General features: G+C 34.0%; 1 protein-coding gene across 2 annotated transcripts in view; it reads left to right on the forward strand.

The window, feature by feature from the left end:
* SLF1 (SMC5-SMC6 complex localization factor 1) overlaps positions 1-19,109 on the forward strand; it is a 57,856-nt gene that overhangs the window by 1,069 nt on the left and 37,678 nt on the right. For both annotated transcript variants that reach the window (XM_065874057.1, XM_065874056.1), the window contains exons 2-5: positions 7,290-7,403; positions 7,573-7,648; positions 8,986-9,226; positions 14,537-14,699. In XM_065874057.1, coding sequence (XP_065730129.1) covers positions 7,290-7,403; positions 7,573-7,648; positions 8,986-9,226; positions 14,537-14,699 — 594 coding nt within the window. The remainder of the gene's footprint in view (positions 1-7,289; positions 7,404-7,572; positions 7,649-8,985; positions 9,227-14,536; positions 14,700-19,109) is intronic.

Raw genomic sequence — 19,109 nt, forward strand, 5'->3', positions numbered from 1 at the left:
GCCTCATTTCTCAGAAGTACCTATTGATGTACAAGATGTTCCCATTTTAGGCAAGTTTGACTAACCAGTACTGGTGTTTAGGTGGATTTTTATAAGGGAGTTAATTTGCTTATGTCTAAGTTAACTCAGTGTTGAGTTAAATGTACTAGGATGTTTAAATACTTGAATGTATAAATTTTTATTGTGAAGACAATTAGGCTTCAGTAATGCAAATGTGCTCCTATTAGATGTTTTCTAAATACAGATTTTCTTTTGCCTTATTGACTTATGTTCGATTATATGATTTAATATTTTCTTCCCTAAAGCAGAAAGCATAAATCATGTTAAACAGTCTTTGAAAAAGTGGTCAAAGGTGGGTTTTTTCATAAAATTCAAAATGCTTAAGATTTCATAATAGGTATCCACAATTTACACTAATGTCCAAAAACACTGTTTTTAAGAAAACCAATAGTATAACTTTATTATCTAGACAGTATTTCCCTCTAAGATAATCTTTTCACTGTTTAAGCAAAACATTTAAAAAATAAAATCAATAATTCTATATAGGCTCTGAAAAAACAAAGTGAAGCACCCTCTTTCTCAAAAATAACTAAAATAGTACATAGTACATTTTATTCCACCTATTTCCTATTAGCATATTTAAGGAGAGTCAATTAAAAGTAATATTCTATTTCTTACTTTCTAAAGACATCTTACTGCTTAAAAGTAAAATATCCCTGAAACTTTTAAATTCACATAGTTCTTACTTTCTTGATATCAGACTTACTTTGAAATAAAAAACTTTTGTTATTATTGATGGAGAAGAAGAAAAGCCCATATGAATTAGTCTGAGTCATTAATACCAAATCCACTTTGAGAGGAAAATAATAAACTTTTTCAAAAGAAAAAACAGCCCTCTTTAGATTGTTCCTAGAAATGCTTTGAAATTTTAGACAGTGTTATTTTTCTGAAATTAATTTGTAATTATGCTTAAATATTTTCAGTAATATTGCTATCTAAATGTCACCCCACCCTCACAGTAGATTCCTTTTCATATGATGTATGTTTCTCTTATTATTTGAAAGTAGATTGCTTTGTAAAATTAAAATTTGGTTAAAAGTATTCAACTAAATTCTGAAATTGAAGTCAAAGTGTATTGTAGAAAGGACATACAGTTTCTGCAGAAACAGACTTAGATTTTGAATCTTGGTTTCACCATTTACTAACTTTGTACCCTTGAGCTAGTTTCTTAATCTCTCAGATTCCCCATTGTTCTCATCTGGATAAGAACAGCAAATAGCACTTACATTTTAAAGAAGGAAATGAGCATATAGGCAGTATATAGGCCACAAAATCCTGCTTGGTCAATCTCAGACCTTATGCTACTACTAAGTAGTACAAAGTTCCTAGGATACTAAAGCAGGTTTGACTTTCATCCCCCATGGCTAACCAAGATGTTCTGTCCTTCCTTTTTTTTTTTTTTATCTCTAAACATCTCTCTCATTCATCTTGCTTCTCTTAAGGCCCCTTTATCCCTAAAACTAGCATCTCCAGTGCAGCCTGTGCCTTGTACAGTACCAGATAGATTGGACCTCTCCCTAAGTCCTCTTAGCCTTTCATTTCTTCCCCACCATACTCATTTTGGTGCTACTTCTCCACTTCCTCCTTCCACTGCTAAGTCAGTCATCAAAGAGACTAATTATGACTGCTGCTTTCCGAAATAATGCCATCGAAGTAAGAAATCCCTGAAGTCTCACCATTGGTGACCTTAGTCAAATAATTTGTATATATATACGCACAAAAACACATGCATACACATCTCTGATCTTTGAAGGATGGGACAGGAAACAGATACTATGTCTTTAAAAAAAAAAAACTTTCCAAAGCCCAGCTGAATTATATTAAGCCAAAGGCCTAATTTGGCTCCTAGGCCAAGAGGATGCAGAATTCCTAAACTCCACTTGATGTTATAGCATTAAGAGCCAAACAGGATTTTACTCACACGGTATGAGTAGTGTGATTTGTGTGTTCCTTTTGTAGTATTGGTTAAACAGAGAGCCAACACATTTAACATTATTTACTTCCCAATTCAATGCTTTAGATAAGAGAAATCATCAAAATCTTTTAAACTCTTAAATTCAAAGCAGCAATATTGATTGAATTTAAGGATTGGTATGTCCTTTCCAGAAGCGGGAAGTTTTAATGATTTTCCTTAGTAGGTTTAAAATCAAAGTAGAAGTAGGTTTAAAATCAGAATAGTTCACTAGAATAACAAACATTAAGAAACCACTAGTTTTCAACCTGTTGCCTTAAAAACCATGAGATACTCAGTAGTGTGGAAAAAGACCATGATGTGATTTTACATAAAAATTAAGATACAGAACTATATAATCTAAATTTTGTTTTTTAATATTTTTTCACATACAAACATAAAACCTTCAAGACAAACCCCTCCCCCATTCCCAAATGTTAACGATGGTATTACCGAGTAAAGGAATTAGCAATTTTAATCTTTCTATATACTTTGTAGTATTTTTCAAATTTTATATCCTGTGTTAATTAAAATTAAAGCACAAATTGGTAAAAGTTATTTTGGGGGAAGTTTTTAGTTCTTAAATGCAAATATATAAATAAAACTTTTTAAAATAAATCCCTTATTTATCTTAGCAGCATACAATTTATAAGATGCATTATATTCTCAAAGTTCTATAATAACCTGTGGCTGATCATAAAAGAAATTATAATGCGAAATAGGAAAGGTTTATCCTTATTTTTCTGTCCCAGACCTCTATAAGCATCTCGCACCTCTTTTGCAGCACTTTTCCCTTTCACCCAACTGTTACACCCTGCTCTTTCATCCTCTTTTCCATACCAGACCTTTCTATTCATATCTCTATTACTGCCTCTGTTTCTCTGAGTTCTCTTAACATATTTTAGCTATGTGTTACATTCCTGAAAAGTGTTCTAGCTACATATCATATTATAAAGAATTCATAGATCTAAAAGCTAGTATATAATAAAATGTTCTTAATTATGATGATGACTGCTATAGGTTTATTTGCATTTCTAACTGGCACCAACTGCAGAAGAATCTCAGGCATCAGGGATAGGCCCATGTGGGAGATATTTTGGGAAAGTCCACACCACAGAGACAGTTGCTTGTTCTACATAAATGCCAGCTCTGTTCACAATCATTATCTCCTTAGTTGTGTGTATTATATGATTCAAGGTAAGTAGATTGTTTTTTAATTTACTACAAAATTTTTAAAAATTATTATGAGAGCATTTCCTTGTAACTAAGAATCTCGTGTATTTTTTAACTTTTTGACAGTAAAGATAAAATGTCTGTTAAAAATAAATGCTTTTTTTGTTTCTTTTCCAATTGTGTTAGGATAGTATCTTCTGTGTGAATACTTCAAGGATCACCTCCTATATTTTCTAGAAAAACATCTAATTTCTAGAAATACTACTCATACAATTATATTGCAGTTTATTTACTTTATTTCTTGAGCTGCAAAACTTCTAGCAGTTAGCTTTTCATCTTCCATATCCCAGAACCTATTACCAGCACAAAACTTGACTTTGAGTTGTCTGAGTCATTGATAGGTATTGCACCAATGTTGTATAGTACTTTCTTTGGGTTCACTGGTATATCAGGCTATTGTTTATTGTTTTCTTACTCCTGCAGGGTCATAGGAAGAGCCATTAAACCACTAATTTTATAAGTATAAATCTATCCTTATCTATGTATGTCTATGTCTATTCTGGTATATAGACATAGAACTATTTTCCCATGTAACTATGAATTAGATCTGTGGTTATTAGTTTGTCATATGATGTGGTATTAAAAGGCACTGATAAATGTATTGTAAATTCTGTTACTTCAAGTAGATCATTTTATTATAGGACTGTATTAGATTAGATTAATGGAATTTGTTCTTTAAAAAAGCTGTGCTAGTTATTGTGTGCCATCACTGGGATTCACGTTTCTGTGGAAGTTTAGCTAATAGCCCAGTTTTTCTGATAAACTTGTTAATGTTATGTATTCTAAGTTTTTTTAACACTCATATTTTCACGCTGTTTGAATCAGGAAGACCAGCTTTTTCACCTGTTTCTTACTGGCCTTTCCTCTTTGCTTGTTTAATATCAGTTTCATTTTACTTGTTTTTCAAAGGAAAGAAGTTGCTGTTAAAAAGGCTTTCCTGATTTCTACCATTAAGCACCACTGGTCCTGTTTTCATTTTACTGAGGACTCTTGCTTTCACAAAAAATGCTGTTAAATATGTAAAGTGGCTATAATTACTCCATCATAAAGACAGTATGATTTAAGATGAAAACTTTGCATTATACACGACTCAAATAAGTCCAAGTTATTTAGTAATTTATGCATCAAACCAAAATATGTTAAAATGGCACCTTGTTAATAATAAACATTCAGATTGTGAAATAGCTGTTACTAACTTGATCTAAATGAGGAACATAATGTAGTAGATTTTTTTTTCCTTATAGTTCTGTATAACATATTTAGTTCTCAGGAAGTAGAAAAATAAAATTTAAGACAATTTTTAAATAAGACTTTTTGAGTGGTAGCATTACAGTGATTTTTTTCGTTCCTTTCTGTATATTCTTATTACTTACCAGTAGTTTCTGTATGTCAGCATTTTAAAATAGCCAGATGGGCAAGATTTTAGGTTTTTAAGGCTACTCTAGACTTCCCTTCTTTGGCAGCATTTCTTGAAATACCTACTAAATTGTTTTTCAAACTCTTAAATACATAAATAAAATACAAGTATAATAGTAGGCAAAATATATACAGTTAAAACACTTGTATTCCTCTGCTAAAAATGGCTTTCAAGAACTATAAAAACAATTAGATTGCCTTTTCCATTAGAATATCAAGGTGGTATTCACAGATATGTTGAATTTCACTAGTCTAGTGTTTCTGAAAGGACCTGTTACTTTCTAAAGGAAATTTGCTTAAGGTCTTTGTCATTCCCTAGAATTAGTGATAGCAGTGTTTCTGCCTAGTTTTGGTTATATGCCTTATAACTCCCATGTGGCTTTATTGTATGTGTGTTAATATGTGTTCTGCATCAGACTAATTCATTATTATTTCTAGTAACAGGACATTTTTGTAAATTTTTTATATATTACTATTTTATATTAATGGATATTATCACTCGAGCTATGTTATTTAACCCATGTAAGTGGTTTAAAAATTTGGATGATTAATACAGTAGAGTTCCTTATGCAAGAAGCTACTTACATTTTAATTACTGATGATAGTATTTTACATGTTTGATTATTTCATAAGACACCAAGCTGTACTGTGTACACCTTATAATTTTGTACTGGCCAAACTTATAGAAATTGTTTCATCAAAGAGCCTTTTTTTTTTTTTTTTAATTTTATTTTTGCTGCGTTGGGTTTTCGTTGCTGCGCGCAGGCTTTCTCTAGTTGCGGTGAGCAGGGGCTACTCTTCATTGCGGTGGCTTCTCGTTGGCGGAGCACGGGCTCTAAGCGCGCAGACTCAGTAGTTGTGGTGCACGGGCTTAGTTGCTCTGCAGCATGTGGGATCTTCCTGGACCAGGGATCGAACCCGAGTCCCCTGCGTTGGCAGGTGGATTCTTAACCACTGTGCCACCAGGGAAATCCCAAAGATCCCTATCCCTAAAGACACTTTCTTTATGTTCTGTATCTTGAATTTTGGGTTTTTTAGGGGTTAATACGTAAGATCCCTTTCCCTCCTTTGGAGCCAACAGAGAAATATAAAAGTCAGATAGGTTGAGGTCAAAAGATCACCCTTTTTACTGAATAAAAATTGGTTTAGAGGAGGTGGATTTGATATGCAACTCCAGTGTGTTTCTTATTACATAACTTCTGAATTGATTTACCCACCCAGGCAGTGCAGTACTATTACTGGCAGCTCCTTATTGCCATGTCCACGTGCATTAATATGAACCATCTTTGCAAATATACAGATGTGTCTGGCAAAGCATATTCAGTTAGTTCTTTCAAGTAGCTTCTCCTCCTAAAGCAAGGAGTGATGCAGGTTAGAGAGAGAAACCAGGAGTGCTATTACCCTAGCAGAAGTTTCACTCTTAACCCTGAGTAATGCTTTAAATTGTTTATAGTGAGACTTTCTGTCAACTTCTACTCTAAAATGAATCTCAACCTTTAAATAACTACATATGTGTATATAGTTTATAGATATTTAATATAAATATACATATAACATGTATATGCAGTCTTTGAAAATAGAGTTCCTATAAAGAACATTTTTAATTTCACCAGTTGTCTATTACAAGTCCTGGTAATAGTTTTTGTTATAATTTTTGAAGTTTACTTTTAATTGTTTTGAAAGAAGCCAACTGCTGTTGCTCAGCCTGTGGCATTAAGTGAATACTAATCCAGAGCTAATGGTGACAGTTGTTAGAGAAATGAAAAAATTACCCTGATTTCTCTCCTCACTGCTTTCCTCATCTTTAATGAGAAACTAGATTTTCTCCAAGATGATCTAGGTCTGAAGTTCTAACCTCATGTAAACAAAAACAAAAAAAGCTGTATTCTGATTAGAAAGGCTGAGAATTTTCCTTTTGTTGGCCAATAAATGTACCACCTCAAATACAAAGTGCTTTGTGAACTCCATTGAAATATAAGTTAATGTCCCTATCAAAATATATTTGAAACCCACGTGATTTTTTCAGTCTACTTTGTAGGTGATGAAATTAACATATATATAGCACAGTTAAGAAATGTAGATTGGGAATAACTTAGTATATACCTACTATACTAAATTATTTGTTGTAAGTGCTGTGGTACCATAAGTTTATCAAGTTCTCCATTGATTTATAAATATTCTTCAATATCTGTCCACAGACACTTTTAAAAGTTAGTATGAGATCTGAGGGTGTCATTGTCCACAAGTGTCCTTGTTTCCAACGCTCTTAGCAAAAACAATACTTTTAAAATGAAGCTAATATTATGCTAAAATTTTATAAGTATCGGTCTTTTTCTGAAGAGTTACATTCATCATTGTGTTTTAGTGGCAAGTAATGTAGTAATGCAAGCTTTCATTGTTCAGACCAGAAAACAAATCTCACTTTATATACAGCCACATTTTGAGAAGATCGCTTTTAAAACTAATTTCTATTGCACATAGGCAGTTTGAACATTGGTATTTACAATTAAGCCTTATATGTTAAGTAGTTTTAGTTTTTATTTTTAGTATTCATAGTTAAGAAAAAATAATGTCAACCCTGTGAATACTATCTTTAACATATGTTGTCTTCTTTATGTGTATATGTTAGATGGAAGATGGTGCCCCAAAGCATATTATCCAGATGACAGGATTTAAGATGGAAGAAAAAGAAGCTCTAGGCAAATTGCTTTTAAAGCTAGATTGCACTTTTATCAAGAGTGAGGTGAGTACAGTAACTTAAAAAGTTCAAGATATAGTTGAAGAATAACTACAATTAAAATGTTGGCCTAAGAATGATAAAATGCACCCTTGATATTGCAAGAATAGAAAAAATACCTTAAAAAGGAAATCTTCCGAAGTAACATTTTTTTCATGTGGATTTTTCCTTCCAGAAATACAAAAATTGTACACATCTAATAGCTGAACGCCTGTGTAAGAGTGAGAAGTTTTTAGCAGCTTGTGCAGCAGGTAAGTTAATTACCTTCCTCTCACCTTTGAAAAAAAAATCTTCATGGTGAAGAAAAAGTACCTTAATCTCTGGGAAGATAGTGTGTTTATTATATCAAACGTAAATGTGGTTCTTATATTTTTCTGAAAATATTTATTTGGTTGCACCCAGTCTTAGTTGCGGCTCCAAGTCTCCTTTAGTTGCAGCTCCAGGGCTCCTTAGTTGTGGCATGTGAACTCTTAGTTGCAGCACACATGTGGGATCTAGTTCCCTGACCAGGGATCGAACCTGGGCGCCCTGCATTGGGAGTGCGGAGTCTTATCCACTGCGCCCCCAGGGAAGTCCCTGAAGATATTTGTTTGATATAATATTTTTGCTTTGATTTTCTGAATAGAACTTTGTAACACTTGAAAAATGTATTAAAGAGGCAGAAATATTTACTTCACTTAGTAAGTGCTTCATCTAAGAAAAAATATTTTAATAAAAAGGTTTGGCACAAAATGCCACCCCCCCCAAAAAAAAAAGCTTTTGTTGAAGCCTCAGCGATTTGCAGTCAAGTTTCTTTTCTTTGATCTATCATTGGAAGAGTTACTGCTTTTGTTCTCTTGCTCCTGTTTCCCCTGCCATCCATGCTATGAAGCAATCATTCTATTTTATTTTTCTAAGATTTTAAATTCCACAAACCTAAATTAGGGCTTAGTGTCTTCTGCCTTTGTCACTATTGATGTTTTTCATATACTTTTCTCTCCTGTGATTGATTTGGCACATCATTAGTCCACTTGTTTTACTTTTTTTTTTGCAGTATTTAACTCGGGTGAATTTACCATTTTTTAGAATAACTTACCATAAAAAAATTTGTATTCATTATTACCTACACAAGTGAAAACATATATTTTCCCTGCTGTTTAAAAAGATCATTGATGCCCAGATCAGAATGTTGTTACATATCCTAGAAAATTCTCTAACTCAGTTAATTGGTTTTATATAGTGTAACAATGCTGTAAACATTATTGGAAAAGTTTTTGGTATAGAAGGAAGAATATAAACCTCACTCAAAATGGTGAATAATAATAGTAGTCATAATTTAAGTAATACCTCATTTTATTAATCCTTTGGTTTATATTTTACTTAGTAACAGTTAAAATTATTTATTATGGGAAAATTTACATACAATGTTCAGTGATGTTGTAAGCCTTTCACTATCAAAAAATTTAGGAAAACATAGTTCAAAGATAACATTGGCAATGTAGAAAAAGGTGTTGAAAAAGGCCAGATTTTATTTGATATTTGGTCTTTATTGTTTACCATTTATCAGAACCAAAATTCTTTTGTGACTGACAGTTCATTTGCTTTCTAGGAAAGTGGGTACTAACTAAGGACTACATAATTCATAGTGCCAAAAGTGGCAAATGGCTTGATGAAACAACTTACGAATGGGGATATAAAATTGAAAAAGACTCCCATTATTCACCTCAAATGCAGTCTGCGCCTAAAAGATGGCGTGAAGAACTGAAACGCACTGGTGCTCCAGGAGCCTTCCATAGATGGAAAGTTGTCCTCCTTGTTAGAGCTGATAAACGAAGTGATTCTCTTGTAAGGTGAGATTTCACAGAAGCTAAAGCAGTGAATGTGAAAACAATTTTGGGTTGCTTAAATACCTTTTTGTATTTCTTTGCAATTATTCATTTATTCCAAATGAGCCTTGATGATTTACTCTTTGATCTCCTAGTTAAGCCATTCTGCACTTTTAAGCGTATGTGTCTGATGGAACAAAATCTGTTTTATAAGTATTGCATTATTCTCAGGGTCTCTGTTTCACTTTCCATGTTATTTCTTTGCAAACTCAAGTAAAATCTTTATTTTAAATTGGAAGATATTTGTTTTCAGTTGTGAAGCACTTACAGTTTTTTGTAAGTGAAGTATTGCGTTAAACAAAGGCTTTTTTCTAGGTTTATGTGGTGCAGTCTTCATGGTTCATACTGTTTCCATCATAATTTCATTTCTTTTTATCTTTTACACCATATTTTAAGAAGACTTCTTATTGGGTAAACTGTATTCTTAGACTGCTGTGACTCTTTTTGCCGGGAGAGTATGGTCTAAGGGCTTTTTGTTACCTTTACTGAAGTGTAATTTATAGACCATAAAATGCACAGATTTTAAGTGTACGTTTTGATGAGTTTGGACAAATTTATGCACCCATGTTACCCATACTACAATCAAGATGTGTAACATTTACATCATCCTAAAATATTCCCTTGTGTTTTTGTACATTTAATTCTGCACCACCAAACCAAACAACCACGAATTTCTTTTTTGTCACTGTACATTAGATTTGTCTTCTTTAGAGGTTCATATAAATGGGATCATACTGTATATACTCCTTTGATGTAGCTTCATTTGCCTGCCTTGTTATTTTTGAGATTCATCCATGTTGTTGTGTGTACCAGCAGTTCCTTTCTTTTTGTTACTGAGTAGTATTCCACTCTATGTATATATCACAGTCTGTTTATTCACCCATGGATGGACATATGGGGTTTTTTTGGTTTTGGTTTGGTTTTGCTAATATGAATGAAGTGGCTATGAACATTTGAGTACGAGTCTTCACGTAGATGTGCTTTTATTTCTCTTGGGTAAATATCCAGGAGTGAAATTGCTTGCTCAGATGGCAGTTGTACATTTAACATTATGAGAAAATGCCAAACTGTTTTCCAACTTGTTGTACCATTTTACATTCCCACTAACAATGTATGAGAGTTCCAATTGTTCTGTAATTACTTTGGAACTATTGTCCAAAAATGAGGTGACCATATTTGTGTGGTCTGTTTCTGAACTTCTTACTGTTCCATTGATATCTATATCTACTTTACACCAAGAACACACTGTTTTGGTTACTATAGTATTATAGTGAGTCTTGAAATCAGGTCTTGTGAGTCTTCCAACTTTGTCTTTTTCAAAATTGTTTTGGTCATTCTGGATCCTTTATATTTCCGTATGCATTTTAGAATCAGCTTGTCAACTTCTACAAAAAAACAAGCTGGGATTTTTATTGAAATTGTGTTGAATCTGTAGATCAAATTGGGAAGAATTGAGATCTTAATATTGAGTCATCCTATCAGTAGACTCTGTTTCTCTCCAGGGCTTCTTTAATTTCTGTCATTAATATAGTTTTTGTTGTATAAACCTTGCACATATATTGTTAAATTTAATTCTATGTACTTCATATTTTGGTATGCTATTATAAATCGATTGCTCTGTAAGTTTTTATATCCATTAATTGACTTTTCTCCTTTATTCTGTTAATATGGTAAATTATTTTGATCAATTCTTAAATGTTAAACGAAACTTGTATTCCTGAGAGAAATTCCACTTCACTGTAGTGTATTACCCATTTTTAATAATTGCTGATTCTATTTATAAATATTTTGTTGAGAATTTTTGTATCCTCAACCTGATAAATGACATCTATGAAAAAATCTAAACAATATCATGAATTTTTTTTTTCCACCATAATTGGGAACAAGACAAGAATGCCCCCTCTGACCATTAATATTCAGGATTTTACTAGAGGTACTAGCCAGTGCAATAAGGCAAAGAAAATAAATAAGAGGCATAGAGTTGGAAATAAAGAAATAAGAATACTTAGTTTTATTTCCAAAAAACATGTTCATATACCAAATAATTTACTAAAAAAAGCTATTAGAACTAATTAATAACTTTAATCAAGATCACAGGATAATAAGTGACTAAATAAAAATTGTGTTTTTATATGCTAGTGATGCAGTTGGAAATTAAAAAAGCAACACAACTCTTTGTTTTTGGTGATTTGATTATGTATCCACATATATGTGTGTGCATTTTGTTTATTGTTTATTATTATTTATGTTACTTGCTTGGAGTTCTCTTAGCTTTTTAGGGAAACAGGAGTTTTTGTCTTTTTTAATTTTGTGAAATTCTTGGCCATTATCTTGTAAATATTGAATTGGCCAAAAAGTTCGTTCGGGTCTTTCCATAATACCTTATGGAAAAAGGGGATGCTATTATAAATATATCGGCTCTGAAAGTTTTTGTCTGCACCTATTGAGATAATTGGCTTTTCTCCTTTATTCTGTTAATATGGTAAATTATTTTGGTCAATTCTTAAATGTTAAAACAAACTTGTATTCCTGAGAGAAATTCTACTTCATTGTAGTGTATTATCCATTTTTAATAATTGCTGATTCTATTTACTGATTCTATTTCCATGAGATCTTATGGAAAACCCCGAATGAACTTTTTGGCCAGCCCAATATTTGTTCTATTGTATTCTTCTTCTGTAGATCCATTACCCATATTTTAGACCATTTGATTCCATTCCACAGTATTTGCTTTCTCTGTTCTGTTTTTTTTTCCCTTCGTGTGTGTGTGTTTTTCAGTTGGATACTTACTATTGACTTATCAGGTTCAATGATTTCTTCCTCAGTTTTGTGCAGTCTATTGATAAGCCTATCAAAGAAATTCTTCTTTGATATAGTATCTTAATTCTACCTTTTTGATTGTACTGTCTTCTGAATTTCCCATATGTTCATGCACATTGTCCACCTATTCTATTATATCTTTTAGCATGTCATTCACAGTTATTTTAAAGTCACTTTTTTAAACTTTCAACATGTGGATCATCTCTCTGTGCTCTTTATTGTTTTATCTCTTGACAATGATTTGGTTGTTGGGTTTTTTTCCCATTTTTGTGTATGTCTTGTGTTTTTGTTTTGTTTTGTTTGCATACATAGACATTCCCTATAGAAGAACAGTAGAGGCTGAGGTGAATAATGTTAATATCCAAAAATGGACCTACTTGTGAGGCAGCTAGTATGGGGTCGTTGAGTTAATCTTGTCAATTGTTGAGCTGGCTTTGGGTTTTGTTAGTGCTGTTTTCATCTTCAGCGCATCATTTCATTTTATTCCAGCAGTGGTTTACAGTTCCCTTGTGCTTAGCATGGGGCCTGTGATGCTGGAGGTTTTTTAATCAGTGTTCTTTATTCATTCTCAGATTTCGGTAGTCCCTTTATTACTTCCTCACAGAAGGGCTCTTCATATTCTTCCCCTCTTGCTTCCTACTCATTTCTAGGTTGGGGAGTAAGGGTTGGTGTGTTTTCGTTTTGTTGAATAGGCTTTAGTCTTAAGCATTCTTCATGTTCTTGGTCTCTGGGGTTGGGATATACCCATTGCTTCTGTCTCAATTTCCCATGGCAGCCAAATTCTCCCTTGTATTGTGGGCAGGGTCTTGGGTAAGAGATTTTCTAGCATCTCCCCCAGCATTAGGTCTCTGCTTTGTATTAGTGCAGGAACCCAGGCCCAAGTGTCATTCCTGCCCCTTCTCCAGGGACAGGTGGCTTTTGCTTCTATCCTTTATCCCATCTTTTTTTGGCTGCACAGCAGGAAGTTTTCCTACCCCTTTCCCAAAGGCAGATGAGTTTTACTTCCACTCTTACAACAAAAGCAGTGCATCTTTTCCTGGGTTCTGAAATAGAAGACTTTCTTACCTTACCCAAATAACTTAAGGCTTTTGCTTCATATGAGAGATGGATCCAGGGAAGTGGGCCTGGTTTTCCATCTATCTCTTGTTGGCAGGCAGTCCCCACTGGCCCACCTTCGCTAACAATGGGGTTCCTGCTGTTACCTGCCCCTAATCTTTTTCGTGAATACTTAATAGATGCTGGTGGCAAAGAGCTTGCAACTGAGGGGGGCCCTTCCATGTGTCAGGGACTCTCAGTTATTCTAAACTTTCATGCTGCCTACACTTGGCCTTTAAATTTATTAAGATTTTACCTGATTCTTGCCTGCATTTATGGTGGCTACTTCTCTCTGGTGTTCTGGCAAAAGTGAAATAGTTTGGGTATCCAGTCTCTTCACAAAGGTGGTTATCACTCTTTTGGAAATTCAATTTCTTGGTTGGCTTATTATCTCAGTTCTCTGATAGTTCTCATGAAAAGTTCTCATGAAAAGTTATGATTTTGTGGATTATTTGGCTTTTTTCTTACTGTCAGGTTGTAGGTAGTGTTCTCTTGGCTTTCTAAATCCTCTGCAGTAACGAATTTTCATGAAACTTTTGGGTGTTTGTGCCTGTGTGTCTGTGTCTGTGTGTCTTCTGAGCCTAAATGTAAAATGTATTTCTTAATGTAGATCAAAGTTATTAAACTTTTTCAAAAGCTAATTTTTAGAAGAAGTTTGGCAAGTTTAGTTCTATTTTTTTGTGGTCCAGAATGATTTCCTTGGACGTATGTTGTCTTCTGAGGTAAATACTTTCTTAGAACTCTTGCATTGTTTTTTTTTTTTTTGGCTTATTGAGGTGACTTTTCCTTAGGAAATAAACTTAGTGTTCTGTTTTTTTTTTTATTCATCACACCACCACCCCCACTCCCTGCTGCTTTCCCCCCTTGTAAACTTAGTATTCTTGATTCTTAAAAACTTTTCCCATATCAAGAAGTGGATAAGTAGAGGGAATAGCATGATTTCTCAAACACATCTGTTCTGAACAACTTAAAATTTAGGAAATCATTGCAATAGTTATTCTCCGTGGCACTCAAATAGACCAAAGGAATTAATTCCTTTCAGAAAGATCTGCTTCTACTCCTAGGAAGTAATTGATTTAGATAATTTGACTAAACATACTTTCTTTTTTTTGTTTGTTTGTTTGTTTGCGGTATGTGGGCCTCTCACTGTTGTGGCCTCTCCCGTTGCGGAGCACAGGCTCCGGACGTGCAGGCTCAGCGGCCCTGGCTCACGGGCCTAGCCGCTCCACGGCATGTGGGATCTTCCCGGACCGGGGCACAAACCCGTGTCCCCTGCATCGGCAGGCGGACTCTCAACCACTGGGCCACCAGGGAAGCCCCATACTTTCTTTTTAATATACTTTCTACATTTTCATTTAGAGTTTTGGAGGCTGGAAAGGCAAATGTTATTTTACCAAAAAATTCGCCAAGTGGAATAACTCATGTGATTGCCAGTAATGCGAGAATCAAGGCTGAACAAGAAAAAGATAACTTTAAGGCTCCATTTTATCCAATTCAGTATCTAGGAGATTTTCTTTTAGAGGTAAGTAAAAAACAAACAAAAAATTAGTAAACATTTTTAAATGTTTATTTTATAAAATATTGATACAGTGAAATGTAAAAATCAAATTATGTTCTGAGTTTTGAAAGTGCGATTAGAATTAAAATGAAATTTTTAAGACAGTTGCTCTCAATTATTTAAATATTTGAGAGTATTTCTGATAAATCTGAAAAGAACTTATTAAATTTAAAATTTGTCTTATTTTAAGTCTCTACTTCTGATTTCAGTGCTTTGGTGATGTTTATTACAAAATAATTTTAAGCATTTTAAACCAGAGTATAAATAAAACAGCAGTGGGCTATAGTACCATGTGAGAATTCTTCGGTATTTTCCCAGTGGAAAAGAGGGAGCTGTTTCTAAGAATTTAGAAATATTTTCCTGTCCTTTTCCTCCACCTACATCTCCTCACTTGGTGCACATACCACTCCTTAAGTAGTTTGAATGGAAATAACCCTAGAAGAATTGCTCTAAAGGTAAGCAAAGAAGAATATTTAAGAAGCATCACTTAAGGTGGAAGAGAACCTGCAGTATGTCTAAAAACTGAACCTTGGTCTTCTAGGAAAACTTAGCACCTTCTTCAGTGTTTCCCATCTTGATAGATACTATACAACCTTTTGTCTAATAATTTATGTTAGAAGCCTGGGAATCACCCTTGAAACCTTCCTTTCCTTTATTCCCCACATCTTGTCAATTACCAAGTCCTATTGATTTTATTTCAAATACTTCTTGAATAAACTGCTTCTCTTCTGTACTAACATCATATTGAGTTCATCCTCTTTGCCCTGTCCTCCTGGAATCAACTCCTTATTATTCTCCCTAGTGTTCTACTTCTTTACTTTTGCTAATTTCCTGGTAACCTTTACTTTTCTTTCTCTAGTCCATTCAGCTTCATCCAGAAGTAACATCTAAAATGCTCTTTCTAAAATAGTTCTGATGCTGTCTCTCTCCTACTTAAAACTGTCCAATGGCTTCCCATTGCCCTTAGGATAAAGTTGTAAACCTCTAATACAGCTTTAAGTTAGCATAGGGTTCCTGTCACTCCTACCTTTGCAACTATAGCCTGCTCTACTTTTTCCTATGCTCACTATACTATAACACAACTGCCTTCTTCTAGTTTCTTAAACAGGCTAGGCTACTTCCTACCTCAGTGTCTTCTGAAAAGCTATTTTCTCTTCCTAAAAAGGTCCTTTCCACTATTCTCTCACTCCCTATGCCTGCCTGCTTCCTGCTTATTCAGTTTGCAGTTATAATGCTGCCTCTTCAAGGAAGCCTCCTTGGCCCCTTATTAAAATAGTTAAGTTCACCTCTAATGTGTTCTGATATCACTATTTCGCTTTATAGTACTCATCACAGTTGTAATTAATTGGCTGATTACTTGGTTCATGTCTTTTTCCCCACCTAAACCAAAAGCACTGTGTCATCAAGGATGATGTCTGTCTTTTCCATAGTTATATCTGAATCATCTTGCATAAAGCCTAGCACATGTGTTCTCATTTTATATTTGTTAGATTAATAGAGAAATTATGAACAACCCTTGAGTATTCCAAGAGTAGATGTAATATATCATTGTATAATTACCTTTCCCTACTGAGTAGCGGCAGTGTGGATTGGAAATTTGACCTTAGTTCAGAGGATAGATCTGCTTGGACTATGGATAATCTCATTGTCCTTGACAGTGATTGGTCTAGGAATGGGCATGTCAACCAGTTCTGATTCATGGGACATGAAGATAGGTATGTAAGAGCTTCTGGGAAGTTTCTTTCTCATTCTGAAAAGAGCCTCTGGCAGCCTGGCATCTGCTAAATGTAAACGTGGAAAAATGAAACGAAACCGTAATTACTACTGGCAGCCATTCTTTAACCATGAGGAGAAGTAGCCTTAGGTTGAAACCAATCCTGTAGACAGCAAAGTGTAGAGACAGAATGTAGACTCTTGTAGAGATACTTGAGTTGCTGGATTAATCAACCCTGAAACCTGACTTAGCAATGGACCATATTGCCATTCTGTGAGGTAGCAATTTCCATGTTGTTTACGTTAGTTTGTTGGTTTTCTATTATTTGCAGCCTAAAGCATCCTATCTGATCTACCTAACTGAACAGTTTAAAGGTAGTATTAACTCTCAACAGAATGAAAACCATTCTTAACTAAATTAGAAAAAGTATCTGAATTTCCCTTTCTCTATGGAAGGAAATGAACAAAATGTAATATGTATTATGCTTTCTCCATAATCGTATTTTGCAGTAATCTGACACAATCAGATTCAGCTTCTGAAGTACTAGAGGGCATTAGTATATCAAGCAAAAATAATAGACAATCTCTAACTTATATTTGTTTTTAGAATACATTGTTTTATAAGCTCTAGATTAGACAGCTAAGAGTTCATAACCATTCATTCCAAATGAGGCATTTTGTGATCCCTTCTGAGGATAAGATAGTTAACTTCATTTTGATGTCTTGCTTTTCTTCTACCTCTTTGGCATAGAATATAATACATTCCTCATTAGATGGATTCTGAAGTGTCCTTTAAGAAGAGTTGCCATATAAAATGACTGAGTCAAAAGTAACAATTGAGCAATTGTTTAAAAAATAGTTGTGTTTAACCTACTTAACTTTTTGGAAAGCCACTTAGTAACAGAATCAGGAATTATTTAGTTCAGGTTTATAGGTACTTGCTGAAGACTTTTGCTGTAGCAGTCATTATGCTATGCACTATAGAAAATGAATAAGACCACCTGCCAGACTTCAAAAACAAAATGTGGCATAAACAGAATGTGGAAACTGTTAATTACAATTTAGTATGTATTGTGCAAGGTATAGAAATACAGAAGAGCAAGTGACTAATGTATCTAAATTGTTTGGCCCAAGGAAGATGTCACAAAAAGGCGAGAATACTTAGGAATACTCCAAACTTCTTTTGATTATCTGTCCAAGAAATAAAATAAAATGATCCACAGAAAAGTCTTAAGGAAATATATTAGTAATTGCAAAAACATATACTTTTTGTTCCAGGTCAACTAATTGTTGACCTAGATTTGTAACTTATTACTTCTTTAACCATAGGGAAGTCATTTATTCTGTGACCGAATATCTTTCTTTGCATGTAGAAGGTAATACTTACCTTACTTTGGTTGTTATACAACTGTTACTCTAAGCCATTATTTATTGAGTGATTACTGTGTGCCAGGCATGATGCTAAGCATTTTACACACTTAATCTTATTTTAAACCTTATGTTCCTGTGTGGTATGCACTATGGCCTCATTTTACAGTTAGTGAAATGACATATAATTGAATTTAATAATTTTCCCATGATCTCACAGCTATCGTATGTCAGACCAAAAATTGAAGACCAAGCACTCAAAAAATTTTAAGGCTGCTCTCCTCGAGTCTCCCTTTACTTTTCTCATTTTGAGTATTATTAGGTTTCCTTGATAATAGGAAGGTCTCTTTCTGGGTAGTTAAAAATACTTAATGCTGTAGAGATTACCATATGCTAGTAGTCAGTCTAGTTAAGAACCATGTAGAACACTCTGGGAATTTCCTAGTGGTCCAATGGTTAGGACTTGGCGCTTCCACTGCAGGGGGCCCGGGTTCGATCCCTGGTTGGGGAACTAAGATCCTACAAGCCACGCAGTGTGGCCCCTCCAAAAAAAAAGAACCATGTAGAGTACTCAAAAGATGCTTGTTCTAATTACTTTATCTCTCTGGCTCTCCATCCAGTCTTGTGAATTCATTCAAGTTGTGTGGCAAATGCCATGGCTGAATCAAGGAATAAGACCTGAGACCAAAGCATATCCATACCTATTTTAAGACAGAAAACAAAGTCAAATATGTGAATCGGAAGCCAGGGCAACTATTATTTCCACACTGTGCTGCCCTATCTTAGGTAATAGAATAATTTACTGAATTAATAGGCTTTTGGTCATCTGTTTGTAACATAGCATTATACTATATAAGGGAGATTAGACATGGCGCTCTTTTCCTAGATCATATAGGAGACAAACACCTAACACAATGCCTAGTGTATTGTTGGCACTAAAATTTTATAAAATAAGGAATAAGTAATGAATATTTACAGAAAAATAATGCCCATATCTTTCATAAGAGTAGCTGGTTGGAGAGAGTGTGGCTTGGAGACAATTACATGTTGATCATTTGTTTAGTGCTATAGAACATAGATTATTTTAAAATTTTTTCCAAATGTCATAGTCTATCACGTTGTGATTTTTAATTATTTAAATAGGTACTTGAACATTCTAATTCACAGATCAGTATATAGCATCTTAATAGTCAGAATTAGAAAACAGTATGTTCTTCCCTAGTTGCTAATGATAATGGTATGTTCTTTTGCATATGTATTCTGTGTAACTGGAAACTATATGGGATTAATTCA

This window comes from Phocoena phocoena, chromosome 3 (genome assembly GCF_963924675.1).
Source record: "Phocoena phocoena chromosome 3, mPhoPho1.1, whole genome shotgun sequence".
Taxonomy (NCBI): domain Eukaryota; kingdom Metazoa; phylum Chordata; class Mammalia; order Artiodactyla; family Phocoenidae; genus Phocoena; species Phocoena phocoena.